At 45.4% G+C, this 23,968-nt stretch overlaps 1 protein-coding gene across 1 annotated transcript in view; it reads right to left on the bottom strand.

The window, feature by feature from the left end:
• The window catches only part of LOC311107897 (teneurin-3), a gene marked incomplete at its 5' end in the record, with an annotated part of 171,745 nt that overhangs the window by 38,148 nt on the left and 109,629 nt on the right, over nucleotides 1-23,968 (bottom strand). The window contains 9 exons of the mRNA XM_084150489.1: nucleotides 6,087-6,230; nucleotides 6,859-7,126; nucleotides 8,796-9,057; nucleotides 12,108-12,227; nucleotides 14,255-14,474; nucleotides 14,676-14,822; nucleotides 15,659-15,682; nucleotides 19,370-19,390; nucleotides 22,912-23,097. Of these exons, the coding sequence (XP_084006615.1) occupies nucleotides 6,087-6,230; nucleotides 6,859-7,126; nucleotides 8,796-9,057; nucleotides 12,108-12,227; nucleotides 14,255-14,474; nucleotides 14,676-14,822; nucleotides 15,659-15,682; nucleotides 19,370-19,390; nucleotides 22,912-23,097 (1,392 nt within the window). The remainder of the gene's footprint in view (nucleotides 1-6,086; nucleotides 6,231-6,858; nucleotides 7,127-8,795; nucleotides 9,058-12,107; nucleotides 12,228-14,254; nucleotides 14,475-14,675; nucleotides 14,823-15,658; nucleotides 15,683-19,369; nucleotides 19,391-22,911; nucleotides 23,098-23,968) is intronic.

The raw sequence follows: 23,968 nt of genomic DNA, 5'->3' as shown, positions 1-23,968 counted from the left end.
CCGGAGCTCCCTCGATGTCCAGTGGGGGCGGAGGGGTCTCTCCTATCTCACCTTCCTGGAGTGGACCAGCTACCACCGGCCTGAGAAGAGACACATGGAACGAGGGGTTAATATTCTTATAATCAATAGGCAGTTGTAACCTGTAACACACCTCGTTCAATCTCCTCAGGACTTTAAAAGGCCCCACAAACCGCCGACCCAGCTTCCGGCAGGGCAGGCGAAGGGGCAGGTTTCGAGTCGAGAGCCAGACTCGATCTCCCGGTGCGTACACCGGACCCTCACTGCGGTGGCGATCGGCGCTCGCCTTCTGTCGACGGATGGCCCGCTGCAGATGGACATGAGCAGCGTTCCACGTCTCCTCCGAGCGCCGAATCCACTCATCCACCGCAGGAGCCTCGATCTGGCTCTCGTGCCATGGTGCCAGAACCGGCTGATACCCTAACACACACTGGAAAGGGGTTAGATTGGTGGAGGAGTGGCGGAGAGAGTTCTGTGCCATCTCTGCCCAGGGGATATACCTTGACCACTCCTCCGGCCGGCCCTGGCAATAGGACCTCAGAAACCTACCCACATCCTGGTTGACTCGTTCTACCTGCCCATTGCTCTCTGGGTGGTAACCCAAGGTAAGGCTCAACGAGACCCCCAAGCGTTCCATGAACGCCCCCCAGACTCTGGAGGTGAACTGGGGACCTCGGTCAGACACTATATCCTCGGGAACCCCATAGTGCCGGAAAACGTGGGTAAATAGGGCCTCAGTGGTCTGTAGGGCAGTAGGGAGACCCGGCATTGGGAGGAGACAACAGGCCTTGGAAAACCGATCCACAACGACCAAAATGGTGGTATTCCCCTGGGAGGGGGGAAGGTCGGTTACAAAATCCACCGAGAGGTGGGACCATGGTCGTTGTGGAACGGGCAGGGGATGTAACCTTCCCCTGGGTAGGTGTCTAGGCGCCTTACACTGGGCGCACACCGAGCAGGAGGAGACATAAACCCTCACATCCCTAGCTAACGTTGGCCACCAGTATTTCACGCTAAGGCAGTGCACTGTCCGGCCAATACCTGGATGTCCAGAGGAGGGTGATGTATGAGCCCAATAAATAAGGCGATCACGAACCTCGAGCGGAACGTACGTCCGCCCCACAGGACACTCTGGGGGAGTAGGGTCGGTACGCAATGCCCGCTCGATCTCCGCATCGACCTCCCACACCACCGGAGCCACCAGACAAGACTCCGGCAGTATGGGAGTAGGCTCAATGGACCTCTCCTCTGTGTCATACCGCCGGGACAGGGCGTCTGCCTTACCGTTCTGGGACCCTGGGATGTATGTGATCTTAAAAACAAACCGGGTCAGGAACATGTTCCACCTAGCCTGACGAGGGTTTAATCTCCTAGCTGCCCGGATGTACTCCAGGTTACGGTGGTCAGTCAGAATGAGGAAAGGTTGTTGAGCCCCCTCAAGCCAATGCCTCCACACCTTTAGGGCCTGAACCACAGCTAACAGCTCCCTGTCCCCTACGTCATAATTACGCTCAGCTGGGCTGAGCTTCTTAGAATAGAACGCACAGGGGCGGAGTTTAGGTGGCGTGCCGGACCGTTGCGACAGAACTGCCCCAATACCGGCCTCGGACGCGTCTACCTCAACTTGGAATGGTAAAGCGGGGTCCAGATGCGCCAGCACCGGAGCCGAAGTGAACAGGTTCTTCAGTTTAACAAATGCCCTGTCCGCTTCAGCTGACCACTGCAAACGCACCGGGCCCCCCTTTAGCAGGGACGTAATGGGAGCTGCCACCTGTCCAAAGCACCGGATAAACCTCCGGTAGTAATTAGCAAAACCCAAAAACTGCTGCACCTCTTTTACAGTGGTTGGAGTTTGCCAATTACGCACGGCCGACACACGGTCAACCTCTATCTTCACACCAGACGCGGACAATCGATAACCCAAAAAGGAGATGGACTCCTGGAAAAACAAGCATTTCTCTGCCTTGACATACAAGTCATGCTCCAACAGCCTCCTCAACACTCGGCGCACCAGGGCTACATGCTCGGCTCGTGTAGAAGAGTACACTAGGATGTCGTCGATGTATACTACCACACCCTGCCCATGCATGTCCCGGAAAATCTCGTCCACAAAGGATTGGAAGACTGAAGGAGCATTCATTAACCCGTATGGCATGACGAGATACTCGTAATGACCCGAGGTGGTGCTAAATGTTGTTTTCCATTCATCCCCCTCCCTAATGCGCACCAAATTGTACGTGCTCCTGAGATCCAACTTTGTGAAGAACCGCGCTCCGCGTAATGACTCAGTCATAGTCGCAATCAGAGGAAGAGGATAACTGTACTTAACCGTGATCTGATTGAGACTACGGTAATCAATACACGGGCGCAAACCCCCGTCCTTCTTCTTCACAAAGAAGAAACTCGAGGAAACCGGGGAAGTGGAGGACCGTATGTATCCCTGTTCCAAGGACTCGGCTATGTAAGTCTCCATAGCCGCTGTCTCCTCTTGAGACAGGGGATACACACGGCTCCGCGGAAGTGCCGCTCCTGTTTGGAGATCTATCGCACAATCCCCCTGTCTATGAGGTGGCAGCCGTGTTGCCCTAGTCGTGCTGAACACAAGTGCTAAATCCTCATATTCAGGGGGAATGCGCATTGCGGGCACTTGGTTCGGACTCTCCACCGAGGTCGCCCCTAAGGAAACACCTAGACATCTCCCTACACACTGGGCAGACCACTCCATAAGAGCCCTCTGTTGCCACGCAATGGTAGGATCATGGGCGCTTAACCAGGGAAGCCCCAGCACCACGGGATACGCAGGGGAGTCGATCAGATAAAACTGAATGATCTCCTCATGACCCCCCTGCGTAGTCATCTTAAGTGGTGCTGTGACTTCTCTAATCAACCCCGACCCCAGCGGCCGGCTGTCTAGGGCATGAACAGGGAAGGGGGCTTCCACCGGCCGAAGGGGAATTCCTAACCTAGAACAAAATTCACGATCAACAAAATTCCCAGCTGCGCCTGAATCTACTAGCGCCTTGTGCTGGGAATGAGGTGCCACCTGTGGAAATCTCACAGGTATACACAGGTGACCAACAGAGAGCTCTGGGTAAGTGGGGCGCCTACTCACCTGAAATGACTCCCCAGTGCGTGACCTGTTGTCCCCTCTCCCAGGAGACCCTCCCCAGCACCTAGCCGCAGTGTGCCCTCCACGGCCACAGTTGGTGCAGGGGACGGCCCCCCTCGGGTTCTCTTTCCTCCTCTCCCTAGCGCCAGCACCCCCGAGCTCCATGGGAATCGGCTCGGAGGTGCTGGAGGGCGGAATGGACGACCCCCATTCGGGACGTCCGCGGGTAGCCAGCAGGGTGTCGAGACAGATGGAAATGTCCACCAACTGGTCGAAGGATAGGTTGGTGTCCCTGCAGGCCAGCTCACGACGAACGTCCTCTCGTAGGCTGCACCGATAATGGTCGATGAGGGCCCTCTCATTCCACCCCGCATCCGCCGCTAAAGTCCGGAACTCCAGGGCGAACTCCTGTGCACTCCTCTTCCCCTGTCGGAGGTGGAACAGACGCTCCCCTGCCGCCTTCCCCTCAGGTGGATGATCGAACACAGCCCTGAAGCGGCGGGAGAACTCCGCGTAGGTGATGGTGGCGGCGTCTATTCCCCTCCATTCGGCGTTGGCCCACTCCAACGCCTTGCCAGATAGACAGGAGATGAGGGCGGAGACGCTCTCGTATCCCGAGGGCGCCGGGTGTATGGTGGCCAGGTAGAGTTCCACCTGCAGGAGGAACCCCTGACACCCGGCTGCGGTACCATCATATGCCCTCGGGAGCGAGAGCCGAATGCCACTGGGTTCCGGTGCTGGGAGAGGAGGACTGGCCAATGGTGATGGTAAGGTGTGCGAAGGCGTGGGCACCTCTCCAGTGACCAAACGGCGCAGAGTGTTGGACACCTCGTTCATGGCGGCCCCAAGTTGCCGAATCATGGTGTCTTGATCGCTGATCCGTTCCTCCAGCGACTTGGGTGCCGCCGCTGCTCCTGCTGACTCCATAGTGGTGTGTTATTCTGTCAAGGGCTGATGTAAATGTGGTGTGGGAGTCAGGCGCAGGACACTGAAGCTTAGTCCAACAGACTTTACTAGTAAACACTAGGCAAAAATACAAACAACGGCCTCAACACAAAACAGAGGCGAGCGATTACGCAAACTGTGCGTAAACTACAAAACAAAAAACAGAGAGCAGCACCAACGGACAGGCGTACAATAACACACAAACTAACCAACACAAAGCAGGCAACTTATAGGACACATAATCAGACACAAACGGACACAGGTGCAATAGACAGACAAAACCAATATAACATCGAAACATCTAACGGTGGTAGCTAGTACTCCGGGGACGGCGAACGCCGAAGCCTGCCCGAGCAAGGAGGAGGAGCAGCCTCGGCAGAATCCGTGACACTGACCTAAGACAGGGAATTTTTACTAGGATTAAATGTCAGGAATTGTGAAATACTGAGTTTAAATGTATTTGGCTAAGGTTTATGTAAACTTCCGACTTCAACTGTATATGATGGTGTGTATAGACATTATGGATATTATATGAATAGAAAAGGTGTGTACAGCAGTAGTTATATAGGATGAGCCTTGACTAGAATACAGCATATACATATGAAGTGGGTAAAACAGTATGTAAATTTTTTTAAAGTGACCCTATGACTATGTACATAGGGCAGCAGTCTCTAAGGTGCAGGGTTGAGTACAGGGTGGTAGCTAGCTAATGAGGTTACATGACTGATCAAGGTGTAAACAAATGCCCGCGAGTGGTTTTGGAACAGCCCGCAAAATTGTTTATGAATGTATAGCCAATTCACGATAGGAATAAAAAAAACATTGCGCCGGTAATATGGGTCATATCTTTTTACCTGTTTGGGCTAAAAGCAATCCGTTTTCGCTGTAGTAATGGTGCAACCATCTAAAGTGTTTCCCTTAAGGGTTTACCTTAATGAATAATTTTCCCTTACCTAAGGGAATTGTTTAAGGGTGTTGCATAGAGCCTCTCAAACATTTCCTTAGGTAAGGGCATAATTTAAGGGTTTTATGGTAGTTTGAAGGCATGTAGCCTATGGCAGAAAGAGTCTCTGGTTACCATGGAGACAACCTGATTCACTGACTGAAGGTCTCCTCAAAGAGATCCCATTTATTTTGGGAGATCCCAAAATAGAACTTCTACATTCAAGACAGGAGAACCAAATTGATTCAGAGATAATAAAACATTTATTGTAGTTACTTTTTTCTCAACTTGACGTGCTACTTTCTAGCACGTCAAGCTAACTTACAGAGTAGGTAGCTAGTTAGCCAGCTAGTTTTATAGCCATGGATAGTGCACCTTCCATTGTTTAGCTAGCTAGCTAGCTGGTGGATGTTTTCCTTTTGAAACCAGGGCAGAGGAAAGCAACATTCACCATCACAAATGCTGTTTACATTGAAATCCATACTGAACGAATCACTTAAGGGACTTCATGGGCAACATTTTCACTTAATTTAAAGGGGGTATACACTTTAAATGTTTTGTGCAACTGACTTAAATTTAAGGGAAAAGATAAGGGGAACATTTACTTAAGATGTTTTATGGAACAGGGCCCTGATCATGCAGTATGTTTTTTGTCTGTCTGGTGTTTTATTCTTACACTCATTCAAAAGAGAAGTTTGGATGACAAAAGCTAAGAACTACAGCATAGGTTTCAGTAACTTCTATACAGAGAAATGTTTCCCTTCCTGGCCCGCAAATGCCCTCTTGTTGCAAAAAGGCTGAGTAGGATGGAATCTCTGAGTAGGATGGGAGCTCTGCACCCCGGGTCATTGTATCTGATTTATTACATCATTAATATGAATGATCGACCTGTCAAAACTCTCCTCTATTATCTGTAAATGGTATGATGAACCATATTTAATCTTCATCTGAGTATTTAATGCTGCATTTGAGGGTAGAGACCTCCTGTCCATGACGCTTCCATCCTACAACCGCACACACAAACAAACACACACACAGCATCGCCATTGATCCGTGTAAAAAAAGTCTTACCATTTTGAATGTCCAATATATGGTGCTTGTCCAACATCCATCCCCCCATGTTGGAGGCGTCCAGTTCATAACCTTGTAAAATGGCTGTCCTCTTCTCCCAGAGGATCATATCTAGGCATGATTCATACTCATATCCCACAGACACTGGAAACAACAATGGTAAATAATGAATCTATCAATATCTACCAGGAGCTTGTAAAAAAGAAGATGAGGCTTTTACTGTATGAAAAAGCCTGAACTTGTAAAATCTCTTTATGATTGTAGAATCTTCTCTGTGGGTATGATATATACTCTCAGATGAGTGTTTACTAGTATGCCAATAGGCATTACAAGCATATAAAGTCTGAGATACTGCTAGCTCACAGTGCATCTGGATGTCAAATTACCATATTACCTGGAATAATATGTTGTTGATTTTTATCAAAATGAATTAATTTATGGACCAAAATACAACAGCGTGGGCATGACATTAAAAATAATTATTTTTTTCCCATGGTTCAACTGGTGAGTAATTACACATGCAAAAAAACAAAGTCAGCAGAATAGTGCCCTTCATAAATGCAGTTGTCTGGGATTTCTCCATCTGTTTTGCCATATTGCAAAACAATGATGCCTCTGACTGCAAAAACAATCAGGAAGTTCAAAGGATATCAATGCCAGGAGTTAATCCAAAGTTCAACCTCCTAGACTACATTAGGACCACACACCACTATCAGACGATGTTTACATAACATCTCCAGACAGCTGTGTTTCATCATCGGCAGGAACTCACCTACAGCCTCTGACAAGCCGTAGACCTTCTGGTTGTAGGCGTCTGTCTTGTCCCAGACGAAGGTATACGAGAGGTCGGGAAAAGAAGGGAACGATTTCTGGAACAGTCTGCCCATGACAGCAATCATCAGATGGACCATCATGAGTCCAAACGGAAGTCGTTCCTGGGTCATGAGGACTTTGAGGATGGGCTTGTAGCCGGACGTGCGGGAGCTCAGGTAAACCAGATTGAGGTCACTTCCAGGTATGGCCACTTCCTCGTGTAGGACCTATGAGTTTGAGCAGAATTCGTTATGAAAAGGTACTGAACATATAACTGAGTGCATTAAAAAGTTACTTTTCAAAATGTCTGTGCTGCAGCAATGGTACATCGTTAATGTGACAAACTCTCTCACAGGTTGATTCCAACTTTACCAAATGCCAAGTTTGCTTGCAATCGTCTAACAATAACCCATGCAATGAACTGCATGTCTGGAACCTTTGGTGCAGTTATATCTAGTTTGTAGTAGTGTTGTCACGATACCAGATTTTTTACTTCAATACCGATACCAGGTTTAGTATTACGATACACGATACCGTAACGATACTCAATACCAAAACGATACTCAATACCAAAACGATACTCGATACCGAAAGATACCACAGCAAAAAAAAGAATGCGTATTAGCTAATGTCACAGAATAACCACTGGGCTTAATTTTTTCAACATTGAACAATATGTTGATAACTGGTAGAATAACTAAAATAAAACACCATAATAAATAACAGAAGAATATATTCAATTTTCCTTATGTAAAACCATATCTGAGACTCAGAGCAGACAAGATAATTTTACAATTACATCTAAACAATTACATTTGAAATGTGATTTGATATATATTAGGGTTAATTTGCTAATCTACGGCCATAATATTGAGTCAAATGACATTTGTTAGACCTATGATTCATTATTCATTACAGCTAAATCATTGAATGTATTAAATGAATAGTTTAGTTCCAAAACTACCTAAAAAACACGTTGAAGCTAATTTCTGAAGCTTCTATATTGCAATAGAGCTCTCCAGCTTGTAGTCCTAAAAATCTCTGGTTCGTTCAGCCATCCCTATGGGAAAAATGAATGGGGAAAGAAAGGGGTTTTGGAATAAACGCAGAAAATAAGGTTACCACAGACATTTTTTTCGGAGTTTATCCAAAAACCCTCCAAAACACCATAAATTTTCCTCATAGGCTTTGTCCAACGAACCATGGCAGAGTTAGTGCCTACAAAAAGAGACCATTACTATCTCCCTATAGTCTACACACCATAGAAATACACAGCATACTATGACTCCCAGAGTGCATTTTACTTCCCAGGGTGCAATGCTCTGCCCAGGGCTGCTGGCTGGCTGGCTACTGCTAGCAAGTAGTCTAAATCAGTGTTTCCCAAATCGGTCCTGGGTTCTCCCTTGGGTGCACGTTTTTGTTTTTGCCCCTAGCACTACACAGTTGATTCAAATAACCAACTCATATAACCTCATCATCTGCTCTGTAAGCAGAACATTCCCATAGTTCGCTTCTGCAGACAGTTTTGTCAACAAGCTGCAGGCATGGAAGTAGAAGAGGCCATGCTGTTGGCATTTTCTCTCTCTTCTTGTTTTCTTCTCAAAAGTGGCTCGCGCCATGTCAGCTGTCTAGCTATTGCCCCCTTGAGAAGGTTCAGACAAATTACTAGACAGACTCAATCCTCTCAATCCGTAAATGATGTGAGACACATTTGACAGAAGTACCGAAAGTACGGCATACCGTGCAACGCTAGTTTGTAGAATTATATATATTTTTCTACCTGCACTGCAGTGCAGGGAAACGTTTTAATGCACCCAGCTGTACACTGCCGTGTATGCCATGTGCTGTGGGAAATAGATACCTGGCAGTAGGTACTAGAACCAGGGCTAATCTTACCTGGGTCTCAGGGATGATGGGGCTGTCCTCGGGGGAACTTCTGTAGAAGGTGGACAGGGGCGAGGCCAGGATGATGGGGCTGGGCCTGAGCAGGCCGCTGAGGTAACAGCTGGGGATATCGTTGTCCTCCCTCTTCATCACCACAGTGTCCATCACGTGGAACACCTTCCAGGGTAACCACACGGTGCGGTGCAGTGTGGGAAAAGGGGCACGCTTCAAACTCAGCGTCAGCGAGGCACCGCCATTGGCCAACAGGTCAAACCTGGAGACATCCCCATGAACGTGGAGAAGTGATTAAAAAAATAGATTTACATTTTTACCCAGTGTGATTTCCTTGAAGGCTGGCCAAATTACATTTACTTCTCTCCGGAAGACAAAGCATTTTAGTGGAAACTCAAATATATATTCATAAATGTTGGGCTACAAACCAGATTATATTTTTTCAATGGAACAAATAACTTTTCTTATCCGTTGTCTTATTTCTTTGCGGCTCACATATTATTATCATTCACTGAATCTATTTTATTACGTTTGTTTAGTCAACCATGATGCAGTGAGACACTTATTATTATATTTATATTTATAAAGTCTGAACTTGTTGAGAAGTTAGTTTCTCTGGTGGACCAGTTTTAATTACTATCACATAGTGCAGGCAACAGTTACTGGTTTGGAAATGAAGGGCGAGTCTTTGAAGTGCTGCTCTATATATTCAGCCAGCTTTACTACCCAGGGGGTCAAGCATCTGCATGGTGACACTGCACACACACACACACACACACACACACACACACACACACACACACACAAACACACACACACAGAGAGAGAGAGAAACACAGACACACATTTACACACAACTGTGCATCTGACCTGAAACCGCTCCCTCCTCCACTGACCCCCCCCCCCCCCCCAAAAAAAAATCTCCCCCTCTATCCATCCACTTTGGGCAGTGGGGAGCTCACAGCTGCAAGGGGCCAAGCTTTGATGTCGTTTCTGCCCTCTTAACACCCTGAGCGGATACGGTGGCTAACCAAGTGCGATTATCCCCTGTCATTTATCATGCGCTATGTCCAAGGGGTTACAGGGCGGAATATCTGGAGACATCGGCTAATCCTTGGCTATCAGGGGCCCCTACCTCCGCGGTTCCTGCTCCATAAGAGTGACTATGCCAGTCCCAGACATCACTAAATATTATAAGCCTTTAATTCCAGACAAACATAACCCACATATTTTGGTGCCGATTTCAATAAAAAGGTCTACACATGCCAGTAAACCCAGACAACCAATAGTATGACGATAAACTTCCTGTGGAGCTGAATGTTTTCTGTGGAATGTACAGTGGGGGAAAAAAGTATTTAGTCAGCCACCAATTGTGCAGGTTCTCCCACTTAAAAAGATGAGAGAAGCCTGTAATTTTCATCATAGGTACACGTCAACTATGACAGACAAAATGAGAAAAATAATCCAGAAAATCACATTGTAGGATTTTTTATGAATTGATTTGCAAATTATGGTGGAAAATAAGTATTTGGTCAATAACAAAAGTTTCTCAATATTTTGTTATATACCCTTTGTTGGCAATGACACAGGTCAAACGTTTTCTGTAAGTCTTCACAAGGTTTTTACACACTGTTGCTGGTATTTTGGCCCATTCCTCCATGCAGATCTCCTCTAGAGCAGTGATGTTTTGGGGCTGTCGCTGGGCAACACGGACTTTCAACTCCCTCCAAAGATTTTCTATGGGGTTGAGATCTGGAGACTGGCTAGGCCACTCCAGGACCTTGAAATGCTTCTTACGAAGCCACTCCTTCGTTGCCCGGGCGGTGTGTTTGGGATCATTGTCATGCTGAAAGACCCAGCCACGTTTCATCTTCAATGGCCTTGCTGATGGAAGGAGGTTTTCACTCAAAATCTCACGATACATGGCCCCATTCATTCTTTCCTTTACACGGATCAGTCGTCCTGGTCCCTTTGCAGAAAAACAGCCCCAAAGCATGATGTTTCCACCCCCATGCTTCACAGTAGGTATGGTGTTCTTTGGATGCAACTCAGCATTCTTTGTCCTCCAAACACGACGAGTTGAGTTTTTACCAAAAAGTTATATTTTGGTTTCATCTGACCATATGACATTCTCCCAATCCTCTTCTGGATCATCCAAATGCACTCTAGCAAACTTCAGACGGGCCTGGACATGTACTGGCTTAAGCAGGGGGACACGTCTAGCACTGCAGGATTTGAGTCCCTGGCGGCGTAGTGTGTTACTGATGGTAAGCTTTGTTACTTTGGTCCCAGCTCTCTGCAGGTCATTCACTAGGTCCCCCCGTGTGGTTCTGGGATTTTTGCTCACCGTTCTTGTGATCATTTTGACCCCACGGGGTGAGATCTTGCGTGGAGCCCCACATCGAGGGAGATTATCAGTGGTCTTGTATGTCTTCCATTTCCTAATAATTGCTCCCACAGTTGATTTCGTCAAACCAAGCTGCTTACCTATTGCAGATTCAGTCTTCCCAGCCTGGTGCAGGTCTACAATTTTGTTTCTGGTGTCCTTTGACAGCTCTTTGGTCTTGGCCATAGTGGAGTTTGGAGTGTGACTGTTTGAGGTTGTGGACAGGTGTCTTTTATACTGATAACAAGTTCAAACAGGTGCCATTAATACAGGTAACGAGTGGAGGACAGAGGAGCCTCTTAAAGAAGAAGTTACAGGTCTGTGAGAGCCAGAAATCTTGCTTGTTTGTGGGTGACCAAATACTTATTTTCCACCATAATTTGCAAATAAATTCATTAAAAATCCTACAATTTGATTTTCTGGGAAAAAAATTCTCAATTTGTCTGTCATAGTTGACGTGTACCTATGATGAAAATTACAGGGCTCTCTCATCTTTTTAAGTGGGAGAACTTGCACAATTGGTGGCTGACTAAATACTTTTTCCCCCACTGTATGTACCCCGTACGACTTTGTTTGGTTAAGAGTGAGACCATGCACCACAACTCCATGGTAATAGCCCAAGAAGGTCAGACAGTAATCCTGTGGTAGTCTACACTGCTGGCAGATTCATTCTGCCCTGGCTGATTCAATGCATTTTAAATAGCCTTGTTCTAAATGGCCCCAAACACTGTGACATTTGCATGAGCTATTGTTGTGAGGCACAATGCTCTGTCGTTTCCATTTGCTAGCTTGTTTTGGATATCCGCCATGACATCTCGCCACTGGTGGAGCAGAGATAGTATATCACCAGACCGTCACTGAACCTTGTTCGGAGGACAGAGATGGTGTGTGGACATGTTCATTCTGTGTGTGTGTGGCTCTCTTACATGCCGTCCTGGCGCGTGATGGTGTAGCCGTACTCTGGGTAGTCCCGGAAGGACACGTTGACTCCGATCAGGGGCGTCCCGTCTCCCGTCAGCACCAGACCCCGGATGATTGACGCCAGGCTGCACCGGTAAACAAACACAAAGAGGGTCAAGTAAACAAACAAAATGCCAGCAGTCAACAAGCAGTCATCGCCACTAACATCTGTCCGCCTTCGGCAAGGGTACCGGCAGTCTGATTTACTGACCGTTAAAAAAACACACGTGTCAGCGATTGTTATTCATGAAATGGCTTGCCCCGGCAACAGCCCTCTCTCTTTAGACCTTTTAACCGCCCATAACTCATTCCAAAGAGGCTTCACAGCCATCGAGGGCCTCTTACTTTCAGCAGTTTCCCTGGTACACGTTTTCAGCATTGATATTCTACAGGGGGAGCCATTTCCATACCAAATATTCCACGTAGCTCTTTCTTGGACCCGACGTGCATTCTCGCATTCCTAATTGTGAGGTAATTTGTTAAGTTGGACAACAGTCTGAAGGGGGCAAGACGATAGGGGGATGTTTCTTCATCAACAATTCATCAAGGGTGGCTATGTCAAGCGTGGATTTTCTTGAGGTATTTCGTTTGCATTTGTCATTGGCGGCAGATCCGCGAGGCGCGACGTGTCTCGTTTTGCCGGCTTTATCTTCAGGTCATTACGGATATGAGTCAGGGATGATCAACAGCTTTCTCTTCTCTGTTTCCTCAACGCGACATGCCTAGCATAACAATGCCTCATTTTTTACCTTGCAGTCTAAGGGAATAAGGCCACCTTAAGAGCTATGGAGGTTCACTATTCTCTCCTTGTCTCGCCATTCATCTTCTACAGGCTGGCTGACCCTACAAGAGCTGACACCTAAATAAACATTAAGTCGCATAACCTAAGAAATGTGTAATTCACACAGTCCCTCTTTGTCACTGTCTAGCAGTGGTTTGGTCCAAGACACAATTTTAAGTCAGTTGGGAGAATTGTAAGGGTACATCCAAAATGGCTGTGGGACTCAACACAAACCATGTAAGGTATTCGTCTTTATGCCATATGAGAGAGGAGAGTTTTTAGAGCATTGGTATGAAACCCTGCCACACAATGAAAACTGTTCTCTTTTACTTGGCTAGCCGTCTTGTTTTGGATGGGTTCTTCCATGGGTTTAGGTAACAATGAAAATACCTCTTAGGATATTTCCATCCCTGCCCTGCCAGACATTGGATACAGCACGTCTAGACAAAACAAACAATTCTACTGGTAGTAGCCATCATGGTCTAATCAGCCAAATAAAGTAAAGATATGTAATTTAACTAATGTGCTTATTATGAATCCCGTTCACCCTATTTTGCCCAAAATAATTATCAAATTAAGTTATATAGATTTTTGTAGCTTCAGAAATGTAATTAATTTAGTCAAACTTTGCGGAATGTCTGTGTGCTTAAATACTCCAATTTGCTAGAACGTCTGTGAATATAAAAACAACTTCTTAACAGAGATGAAGATAATAAAATTGACATTTTCAGGGGGTGAACTAATATGCCTCTGCCAGACCGGCTTGGGGATTGCCTCATTCTATATTTGTGGTAAAGCATGACATTTACATAAGGATTACTACCAAACTATTCTTTGAGTTGGGGGGATTTTATTCCCAAAGCTTTCGGCGCGCAGTTGGCAATGATTTCCTCTCCATCAGTCGCAAACCAAACTCTACTTATGATTCAGAACAGACGGGGAGAGTGCATTGAGGTTCCCGATGAAATACATTTCTGTCTGTTGAGAAGCTAGCTTGCAAATTGATTCTTACACCTTTATGTTGACGAATGATGAAATGTTGTTATTTCCACTACAAGGTTTCACATCCCACTAAGGTTTGATACATCAAATCAGTTTGCTCAATCTGGTACTCAATAACACATTTTTTACCCTTACCCTTACTCTTCAAGTCAAGGTCCCTAAGAGAGCTATGCCACAGTTAGTCCTACAGGAGCAACTCTAGGAAAAAACGACAAGAGTCGATCGATCAACTGAGCTTATTTCAATGATACACTACTGACAACAGATTTTTGCATAACAATTCCTATGTTTTTGACATCCCACAGGACAGTTGGACTCGATGGGGCTCACCTGCTGTTGAAAGGGTTGTCCCCAGGTATCACATGACTACCGCCAGGCCTAACCAGGAAGCTGACGTGTGCGTAGAAGCCCCTGGGGGCCGACTGAGTGGAGGATGACCCTTGACCTTGGCCCACAATGCTTGTGGGGTCTGGGGATCCGCGGCAGTAGGGCTGGCCCTGGCAGGAGCTCTGTGAACAGCAGTCTGGGTCCATGCAGTCCACCAGTCCATCTGTCAGACCAAGATGCAACAGTTTTGATATTGGACTACACCCTAACTCTGTGCTCCTTATGTGAGAATAGGGTTCCATCCAGAATATCAACCCTGTGAATACGACTGATCAAATAAAAACTAATTGGTTCAACAGTCCATCATACTGACACAAAGTTATATAATTTGCAAAGAGTGAAGAATGATGGATGTTGTTCTTACCCCCCTCATTGTCCTTTCCATCTGAGCAGAGGGTCTCCGTGGCAACGTCACATCCTAGCCCTCTCCATCCTGATTGGCAGATGCAACGCCACCCGGCTTGGTCCAGTACGCACCTCCCGTTGCTGTTGCACAACCCAGGGCACCCATCTGCCAAAACAATCATGTCAATCACACACACTATCCAATCAGAGAGAGGGAGACAGGTTGAGGGGAGGAGACAATACCTAATCATTCAGGGGCAGCACAAAGGGACAAAATGAAAACAAAAGTATAAAGTGGACAAACAGGACATATCATTCTGACGTGGGGTGGGGGGGTGGGGGGGGGGGGGGGTGGGGGTGTAAAGATACTGTAATTTCACATGGGTTTTTTTCTCTAACTGAGTTCAATACCATTTTAGAAATGGAAATGGTCTTGGCAAATGTAGGATATTAACAATGCATAGAGGTCAACACACAGTTGGATAATAGGGGTTAGTACTGCAAATATTGCTCTGCTTTTTATGATATGCTGATTAGTCAAAATTCCTCTATTCCTACATGTAGTATTTGCCAAATTCAGCACAAAAAACAACACACATTTATCTTGGCCTAAAACAAGCACAACACCCATGTGAAGATACTATCAAAGTGAAGACAAGGGTAGATAGAGGTCAAGACAAAAGGGTTTGTTGATGTCGTCTCAGCATCTCTACTTGATGCCAGGATATTGCATTTCTTTTTTCACAGGTTTGAACAAAGAACATAGTATACTGTAACTGACTGGCTACATCTGATTGGCATTTCTTCTGACACACAAGGATTCAGACAGGAAAAGGGGGACCGAGAGAGTGCTTGACTAGTTAGGACGGACACGTATGAAGGTACTGGGATCACAATAGAAACAGTGATAGACTGGGACATAAGACGTGTGCTTGGGGAAGAAAACAGAGAGCAGACGAGTGATTGTTGATGACAATCTCTCTGGGGTAGTCATTCCATTACCTTTATATCCTATCTTGACTGCTCCTATTACCATTAAGGAGAGGAAACATTTGGAAAAGAAAATTACTTATCTCTATTGCAGGAAAATCTAGCCTGACAAACAATTATCTGAGTATAGGATACAAGGAGAAATAAAGAGGTAGAGCTCAGCTCAGATATACCTGACAACTTGGTATGCAATACTTTTCAGATAAGCTTTGTAGGGTTAAAGGCCCAGTGCAGTCAAAAATGTGATTTTCCTGTTTTATATATCAAATCAAATCAAATGTTAGTTGTACATGCGCCGAATGCAACAGGTGTAAACCTTAGTGAAATTCTTACAAGCCCTTAACCAACAATGCAGGTTTAAGAAAAATAAGTGTTAAGTAAACAATAGATAAGTAAAAAATAAAAGCAGTAAAATAACAGTAAAAATAACAGTAGCGAGGCTATATACACCGGTTAATCAAGGTAATTGAGGTAATATGTACATGTAGGTATAGTTAAAGTGACAATGCATAGATAATAAACAGAGAGTAGCAGCACTGTCTGGGTAGCCATTTGATTAGTTGTTCAGGAGTCATATGTCTTGGGGGTAGAAGCTGTTAAGAAGCCTTTTGGACCTAGACTTGGCACTCCGGTACCGCTTGCCGTGCGGTAGCAGAGAGAACAGTCTATGATTAGGGTGTCTGGAGTATGACAATTTTTGGGGCCTTTCTCTGACACCGCCTGGTATAGAAGTCCTGGATGGCAGGAAGCTTGGCCCCAGTGATGTACTGGGCCGTACGCACTACCCTCTGTAGTGCCTTGCGGTCGGAGGCTGAGCAGTTGCCATACCAGGCGGTGATGCAACCAGTCAGGATGCTCTCGATCGTGCAGCTGTATAACTTTTTGAGGATCTGAGGACCCATGCAAAATCTTTTCAGTCTCCTGAGGGGGAATAGGCTTTGTCGTGCCCTCTTTACGACTGTCTTGGTGTGTTTGGACCATGATAGTTTGTTGGTGATGTGGACACCAAGGAACTTGAAGCTCTCAACCTGCTCCACTACAGCCCCTTCAATGAGAATGGGGGCGTGCTTGGTCCTTCTTTTCCTGTAGTCCACAATCATCTCCTTTGTCTTGATCACATTGAGGGAGAGGTTGTTATCCTGGCACCACACGGCCAGGTCTCTGACCTCCTCCCTATAGGCTGTCTCATCGTTGTCGGTGATCAGGCCTACCACTGTTGTGTCGTCGGCAAACTTAATGATGGTGTTGGAGTCGTGCCTGGCCATGCAGTCATGGGTGAACAGGGAGTACAGGAGGGGACTGAGGGAGGTGTTTAGTGTCAGGGTCCTTAGCTTAGTGATGAGCTTTGAGGGCACTATGGTGTTGAACGTTGAGCTGTAGTCAATGAATAATATTCTCACGTAGGTGTTCCTTTTGTCCAGGTGGGAAAGGGCAGTGTGGAGTGCAATAGAGATTGCGTCATCTGTGGATCTGTTGGGGCGATAGGCAAATTGGAGTCGGTCTAGGGTTTCTGGGATAATGGTGTTGATGGTGTTGATGTGAGCCATGACCAGCCTTTCAAAGCACTTCATGGCTACAGACGTGAGTGCTATGGGTCGGTAGTCATTTAGGCAGGTTACCTTAATGTTCTTGGGCACAGGGACTATGGTGGTCTACTTGAAACATGTTGGTATTACAGACTCAGTCAGGGACAGGTTGAAAATGTCAGTGAAGACACTTGCCAGTTGATCAGCACATGCTCGGAGTACACTTCCTGGTAATCCCTCTGGCCCCTGCGGCCTTGTGAATGTTGACCTGTTTAAAGGTCTTACTCACATTGGCTACGGAGAGCGTGATCACACAGTCATCCGGAACAGCTGATGCTCTCATGTATGCTTCAGTGTTGCTTGCATCGAAGCAAGCATAGAATTGATTTAGCTCGTCTGGTAGGCTCGTGTCACTGGGCAGCTCATGGCTGTGCTTCCCTTTGTAGTCTGTAATAGTTTGCAAGCCCTGCCACATCCGACGAGCATCAGAGCCGGTGTAGTACGATTCAACCTTAGTCCTGTATTGACGCTTGTTTGGTGGTTCGAGGGCATAGCGGGATTTCCTATAAGCGTCTGGGTTAGAGTCCTGCTCCTTAAAAGCGATAGCTCTACCCTTTAGCTCAGTCCTGCTGTTGCCTGTAATCCATGGCTTCTGGTTGGGGTATGTACGTACGGTCACTGTGGAGACGACGTCATCGATGCACTTATTAAGCTCTTTTCGGTCATAAGAGACGGTGGCAGAAACATTATGTACAACATAAGTTACAAATAACGTGAAAAAACACACATTACAGCACAATTGGTTAGGAGCCCATAAAACGGCAGCCATCTCCTTTGGCGCCATTATAGAATACACTCACCGGCCAGTTTATTAGGTACATCTAATACCGGATCAGATCCCCCTTTGCCTCCAGAACAGCCGTCGGCATGACGCAACAGGAACCGGGATTCGTCGGACCAGGCAATGTTTACCACTCCTCAACTGTCCAGTGTTGGTGATCGCGTGCCCACGTGAGCCACTTTTTCTTGTTTTGAGCTGATAGGAGTGGAACCTAGTGTGGTCGTCTGCTGCAATAGCCCAGTCGTGACAAGGATTGACGAGTTGTGCGTTCCGAGATACCGTTCTGCACACCACTGTTGTACTGTGCCGTTATTTGTCTGGTTGTGGCCTGCATGTTAGCTTGCACAATTCTTGCCATTCCTCTTCGATCTCTCTCATCAACGAGCTGTTTTTAACCAGAGATGGTTTTTGTTTGTCACACCATTCTCGGGGAACCCTAAACACTGTTGTGCGTAAAAAGCCCACGAGAGCAGTCGTTTCTGAGATACTGGATCCAGTGTGCCTGCCACCGACGATCATAACACGCTCAAAGTCACTTAGTTCACTCGTTTTGCCCATTCTAACGGTCAATCGAACAGTAACTGAATGCCTCGATGCCTGTCTGCCTGCTTTATATAGAAAGCCGCGGCCACGTGACTCACTGTCTGTAGGAGCAATCCATTTTCATGAACGGGGTGGTGTACCTAATAAACTGGCCTGTAAGTGTATATTCCACACTATGAGGTTGGAATAATACTGTGAAATTGTGAAAATTATGATAATGACCTTTTAGTGTAAGAGCTGTTTGAAAAGACCGCCTGAAATTTGACATCACCAGGCAGTAACTTAGTTGATAGACCAATAAGAAAGAGAGTTCTAAACCTTTCTGCCAATAACAGCTAGCTTTAAGTTTTCCCCTCCCCACTCAGACCACTTCCAGATAGTCCTAGAAATATAGTTGCTTGAGAAATTGCTCTTTGCCAAGAAGCTATTTTTGTTCATTTTTTACCACTTTAATTGAAAAGAATTACAGTAAGGTACTTAATTGTTACCCAGAACCTATTTGATATTTGGATAAAAACAGCTGCATTGGGCCTTTAAGGTACAGCCCATATTGTTTGTATGTCATTAGCGCTGACAGTGCTGATTTGGATTTTGTTATCACTTTTGTAAATATGATTTTTCTCGTGTAAACAGACATTTGATGGTGGAGCACAAAAAAATAGCATGGTTGTCACATTGTGATTCTGATACTGTTGAGGGAAGTAAAGTTATCTGCTTACCCCATTTAAAGGGGGTTTACATTTTCAGTATGATATTTTTTGGGGCTATTGATACGAAACAGGAAGGAGAGAGAAAGACAGGAAAGTACATTACCTGATACTCTTGAATCCAGAGCTTGTCGGATAAAAGAAATGATGAGGGGAAGGGCAGAGAGAGAGAGAGAGAGAGAGAGAGAGAGAGAGAGAGAGAGAGAGAGAGAGAGAGAGAGAGAGAGAGAGAGAGAGAGAGAGAGAGAGAGAGAGAGAGAGAGAGAGAGAGAGAGAGAGAGAGAGAGAGAGAGAGAGAAGAAAACAAGTAGTATAGAAGTGTTACTACAGAGAAAACATACACAGACAGCAAGAAGAGGAAAATACTAATTAATTTGAACTATGAATGTTTCACAGTTGTGTGTGTTAAGGATCTGCTTGAGCTAATTATCAGGCTTGCCTGATGAGCTACGTTGCCATAGCAGTAATGACATGCTTTCATTCCTAATAACACACATCCGCCTATTAAACGCTCCACATAAATTGAATAACAATGTACAGTACATTCACATAGAACATCTAAAGAACCCAGTTTATAACTGTATAGGTGGCAGCTGTTTACTAATAAACACATGCCTGGACATGAATATGCTGTGATTTTAGTGCTGTCTGAATAGCATTCTAGTGTCAACTTTTGCACTTAGCTCTTACATCAGCTATACAGAAGCTACAACTATCAGCGTCTTTTCCATTCAAGAGTCATGTATATGTATGTATATATATTTATATGTATGTATGTATGTATGTATGTATGTATGTATATGTATATAGTGTCTCCCGAGTGGCGCAGTGGTCTAAGGCACTGCATCGCAGTGCTAGCTGTGCCACTAGAGATCCAGGTTTGAATCCAGGCTCTGTCGTAGCCGGCCGCGACCGGGAGACCCATGGGGTGGCGCACAATTGGCCCAGGGTAGGGAGGGGAATGGCCGGCAGGGATGTAGCTCAGTTGGTAGAGCATGGTGTTTGCAACGCCAGGGTTGTGGGTTCGTTTCCCACAGGGGGCCAGTATGAAAAAAATAATGTATGCACTCACTAAATGTAAGTCACTCTAGATAAGAGCGTCTGCTAAATGACTAAAGTGTGTATATATATATTTGCGAGGAAAAAAATCATGTGGGATTGGAAGTGATTATTTTCATGAGTCATGTAGCTTATTATCCTTTTAGCACACATCCAGGAGCATTTCTGCATATTGTCGTCCCAGTACACATCCAAGAGTCCTATACATTTCAACTATCAGTCATGTAGATTATTGTCCTCAGAGTACACAGGAGCTATTCAACCACTTCATCATTGGAACAAAGCATGGCAGTGAACTCCCAGGAGCACTTGAATGAATAGAAACACCTTAGTAGTAAACTGAAGTAAAAAACAGAAGCGGAGAGCAAAGCATTAAGAGCGTTGCCTATGACTCCCATGCAAAAACAGAGTCGCAATGTGTCTGACAATAGTTGGTCCAGGGAAGCAGTCTATTCAAGCCCCTTCGTCAAGGTCTCACCGTGTAATGTGATTAAAGGTGCTTTATGCGAATGGAAGTTATTCAGAGTGCCCTGTAAGAAAGGAATAAGCTCCTAGTTCCTGTTAAGAATAGGTAAATGGCTGCCTATTCATCCCGGGCGCATCTACGGCGAGGAATTTGTTTCCTGATGGGGGTTAAACAGGAAGAAGCTGAAAGGGATAGGATCTTAGTTCTCATTGAGGCAGAGATTAATAACATCAGGAATGCAACCCCTCCAATCATCCCGGCGCAATCTCATCTCTCTCTCCTCGTTTCTAACCAGTCAGTTTCATTCTCTGGATGGGATAGCTGCTGATGAGGAGAACATTTTGTAAATATGTAATTAGGGTTCAAGAGTTTGGAGAGCCGGGGTCTGTTTCAACGAGAGGGTGATCTCACAAGGGGGTTTTGTGACATGGGGTGGAACAGTACATGATGTGTCACGCCAACAGTTTAGCTGCCGCCCATATGCTGGGGCAGAGTGTCGAGGTAGTTGGGGTCACAGGTCAAGAGGAAGTGACATCACAGCACTCATGATCTCTATTAAGGCACAGTGAAGCTGTCATCTTGGAGATGGCTATTCCATTGAGACAAAGCTGAATAAGACCTTAGTACTAGCTGGCCCTCTTTTCCCTCAATACCTTCCCTTAGTTGAGTTGTAAAATAGGCGGTAGGACTCTATAAAGAACATATTTATATTCTACTGTATAAAGAAAAGATTTGGCATGGGTCCTCAGAATCTCAAAAAGTTCTACAGCTGCACCATTGAGAGTGTCTTGACTGGCTGCACCACCGCATATTACCTCAACTACCTCGTACCCCTGCACATTGACTTTAACTGTGCATTGTTGGGAAAGGGCTCATAAGAAAAGCATTTCACGGTAAAGTCTACACCTGTTGTATTTGGAGCATGTGACACATTTGATTTGATTTGGTATGTAGTTGGAATCACATCAAAAATCCATTGTCAGGTGGATTGGGAAAGGGAAAATGGTGATGTCAGGTGTCAAGGACAGTGAGAGTGAAATGGAATTGGTAACGCACGAGCATTGCAAAATAAATGTCCACATACATGTTATTCAATCATTTCATCTAAACTGATCGCGCGCGTCAACGAGCGTCTGCGTATCCAGGCGCTAAAATAGAACTTGGTTCTATTTTTGACGTGTGACGCGCTGCAAATCCCGCCTCTCTAATCTCCTCATTGGTTTTTAGGAGTATATACCCACGTGGGTGATTGAAAGATGAACTGAGGTCCACAATCCAGTCCAGTTGGTGGTGGTAATGCACCTTAAAGTTGGTTGCCAACTGACATTTAAAGTCCACAGAAGAAGAAGAAGAAGAAGAAGAAGAAGAAGAGTACTACTACTACTACTACTGAAGGAGGAGAGATTACTAGAAACGATTAGTTTCCCCTTCTATCTGTGGATTAAATGTCGGAGTAGAGAACACACGATTTTGTGTGACTTAAAATGGGTCAAAATCTACAAAGATCCAGAAAAAAAAGATTTCAGGTAAAATAACAACCCAATGTTTATATCCCAGGACAAATTAGCTAGCAACAGCAAGCTAGCTAGCTAAATGTCCATTAATGTTTCATGTGTTTCGACCTGTCCTCAAATGAATATAGTTGGTTCAGAGTTGGATATTTCAACATGCGTGTCTGGATCGCATCGGGTGTGGATGTACAAAATCAACATGCGCACGTGCGTGACCGGTCTAGACAGCATGTAAGTCCCCTGTCATTTGATGAATAGAATTGCAATTCTATGCAGAAAGTTCATGCTCAATTCAACAGAGGAATTGAACTGGAATTAACCCCAACTCTGTAGTACACCATTCAAGTGAAAAATGTATAAGAATGTATTTTGTGGACTTGGTCAAACCTGTATGTTATGCAATCACTATAGCTTTGGAAAATTATTTATTTATGCTTCATAAGGTTATATAATGCAAACATAGATTGAGAGGAGGCACATTTCTTCCAAACTCTTCAACTTGGACTGCATTCAAGATAATGTTGAACGCAACTCTTTGGCATATTAAGGACCATTGGTGGAAAATAAATTGCTACATTCCTGCTTCTTTGTACTGGTTCTCTACCGACTCACCAATGGTGCAGTGCTCTCCGGTCCAGCCCTGGTGACAGTCACATTTGCCCTCTCGGCAGACACCATGGTCTGTACATCGTGGGTGACAATCCCTCTGGTCGCACTCTGAGCCTGCCCATCCCTCCTCGCAGTGACAGGTCCCACTGACACACACTCCGTGGGGGCCGCAGTCCACCGTGCACACCTCTGACACACAACCACAAACAGAGTGGTCCGTCATACACTGGACAGACGTGCTATAGTAGTGTACAGTAATTCACTCTTACAGTACTTGTATGGACATAGTGAATAATCCAATTTTTTCTGCTGTCAGTACTTTAGTTACACTGCCACAGCTGAATCATAATCTTTACATATTGATTGAATAAAGAGGCACAAAGCCTGATATTTTTCACTCCAGATGTGATGGGAGACAAGGACACATTGTCAAATTTGTTTTGTCTTTTGTTGCTTCATTTTCATTTATTTAACTGGCAGAGCAGACTAAACAAGGCTTTTATGTTAGCCGTCAGTTATCCCCAACGATTTCAGCTTGATCCCAGAATGCTAAATCCCACAACATTTACAAGAGACTGAAGTAAAAGGCTAGCTTGAGACATCTTTAGACCGACAGGCTTTTGAATAAGCAGGTCAACTCACTTATTTTAGTCACCAAGGACCACAAAGAGCATAAGACCAACTACTTAAGCAGATGTCTCTATGTAGTCAGGCAGCAGGCGGTGTGGGTGAGAAACTCTCATTACTGAATCCACAGGTAGTAGGAGACCAAGGAGAGTGCTCCAGTCACTGGCATGCTACAAACCATACTAAAAGCTCCATTCTATTATTGAGGGAAAAACACATGAAACCATGAAGGGAATGGTTTATTCACAGGAACTGACCCAGTATTGCCTTCAGAGGCTCCAGAACACTTTGAAATGTCACCACAGCAGCCGTTCAGACAGCAAGAACAGACTTCCTAAGATTTGAAAAAACCTTACTTCAAGTAGGCTACAGGAAAAAGTAGCCCCCCCACCCCTATTAAAAGAACTTGAGCAAGTTTAAGAAGATATCAACA

The sequence above is a fragment of the Coregonus lavaretus genome, assembly GCF_964263955.1.
Source record: "Coregonus lavaretus genome assembly, chromosome: 32".
NCBI classification, from domain to species: domain Eukaryota; kingdom Metazoa; phylum Chordata; class Actinopteri; order Salmoniformes; family Salmonidae; genus Coregonus; species Coregonus lavaretus.
This window is presented reverse-complemented; position numbering and strand designations above follow the sequence as displayed.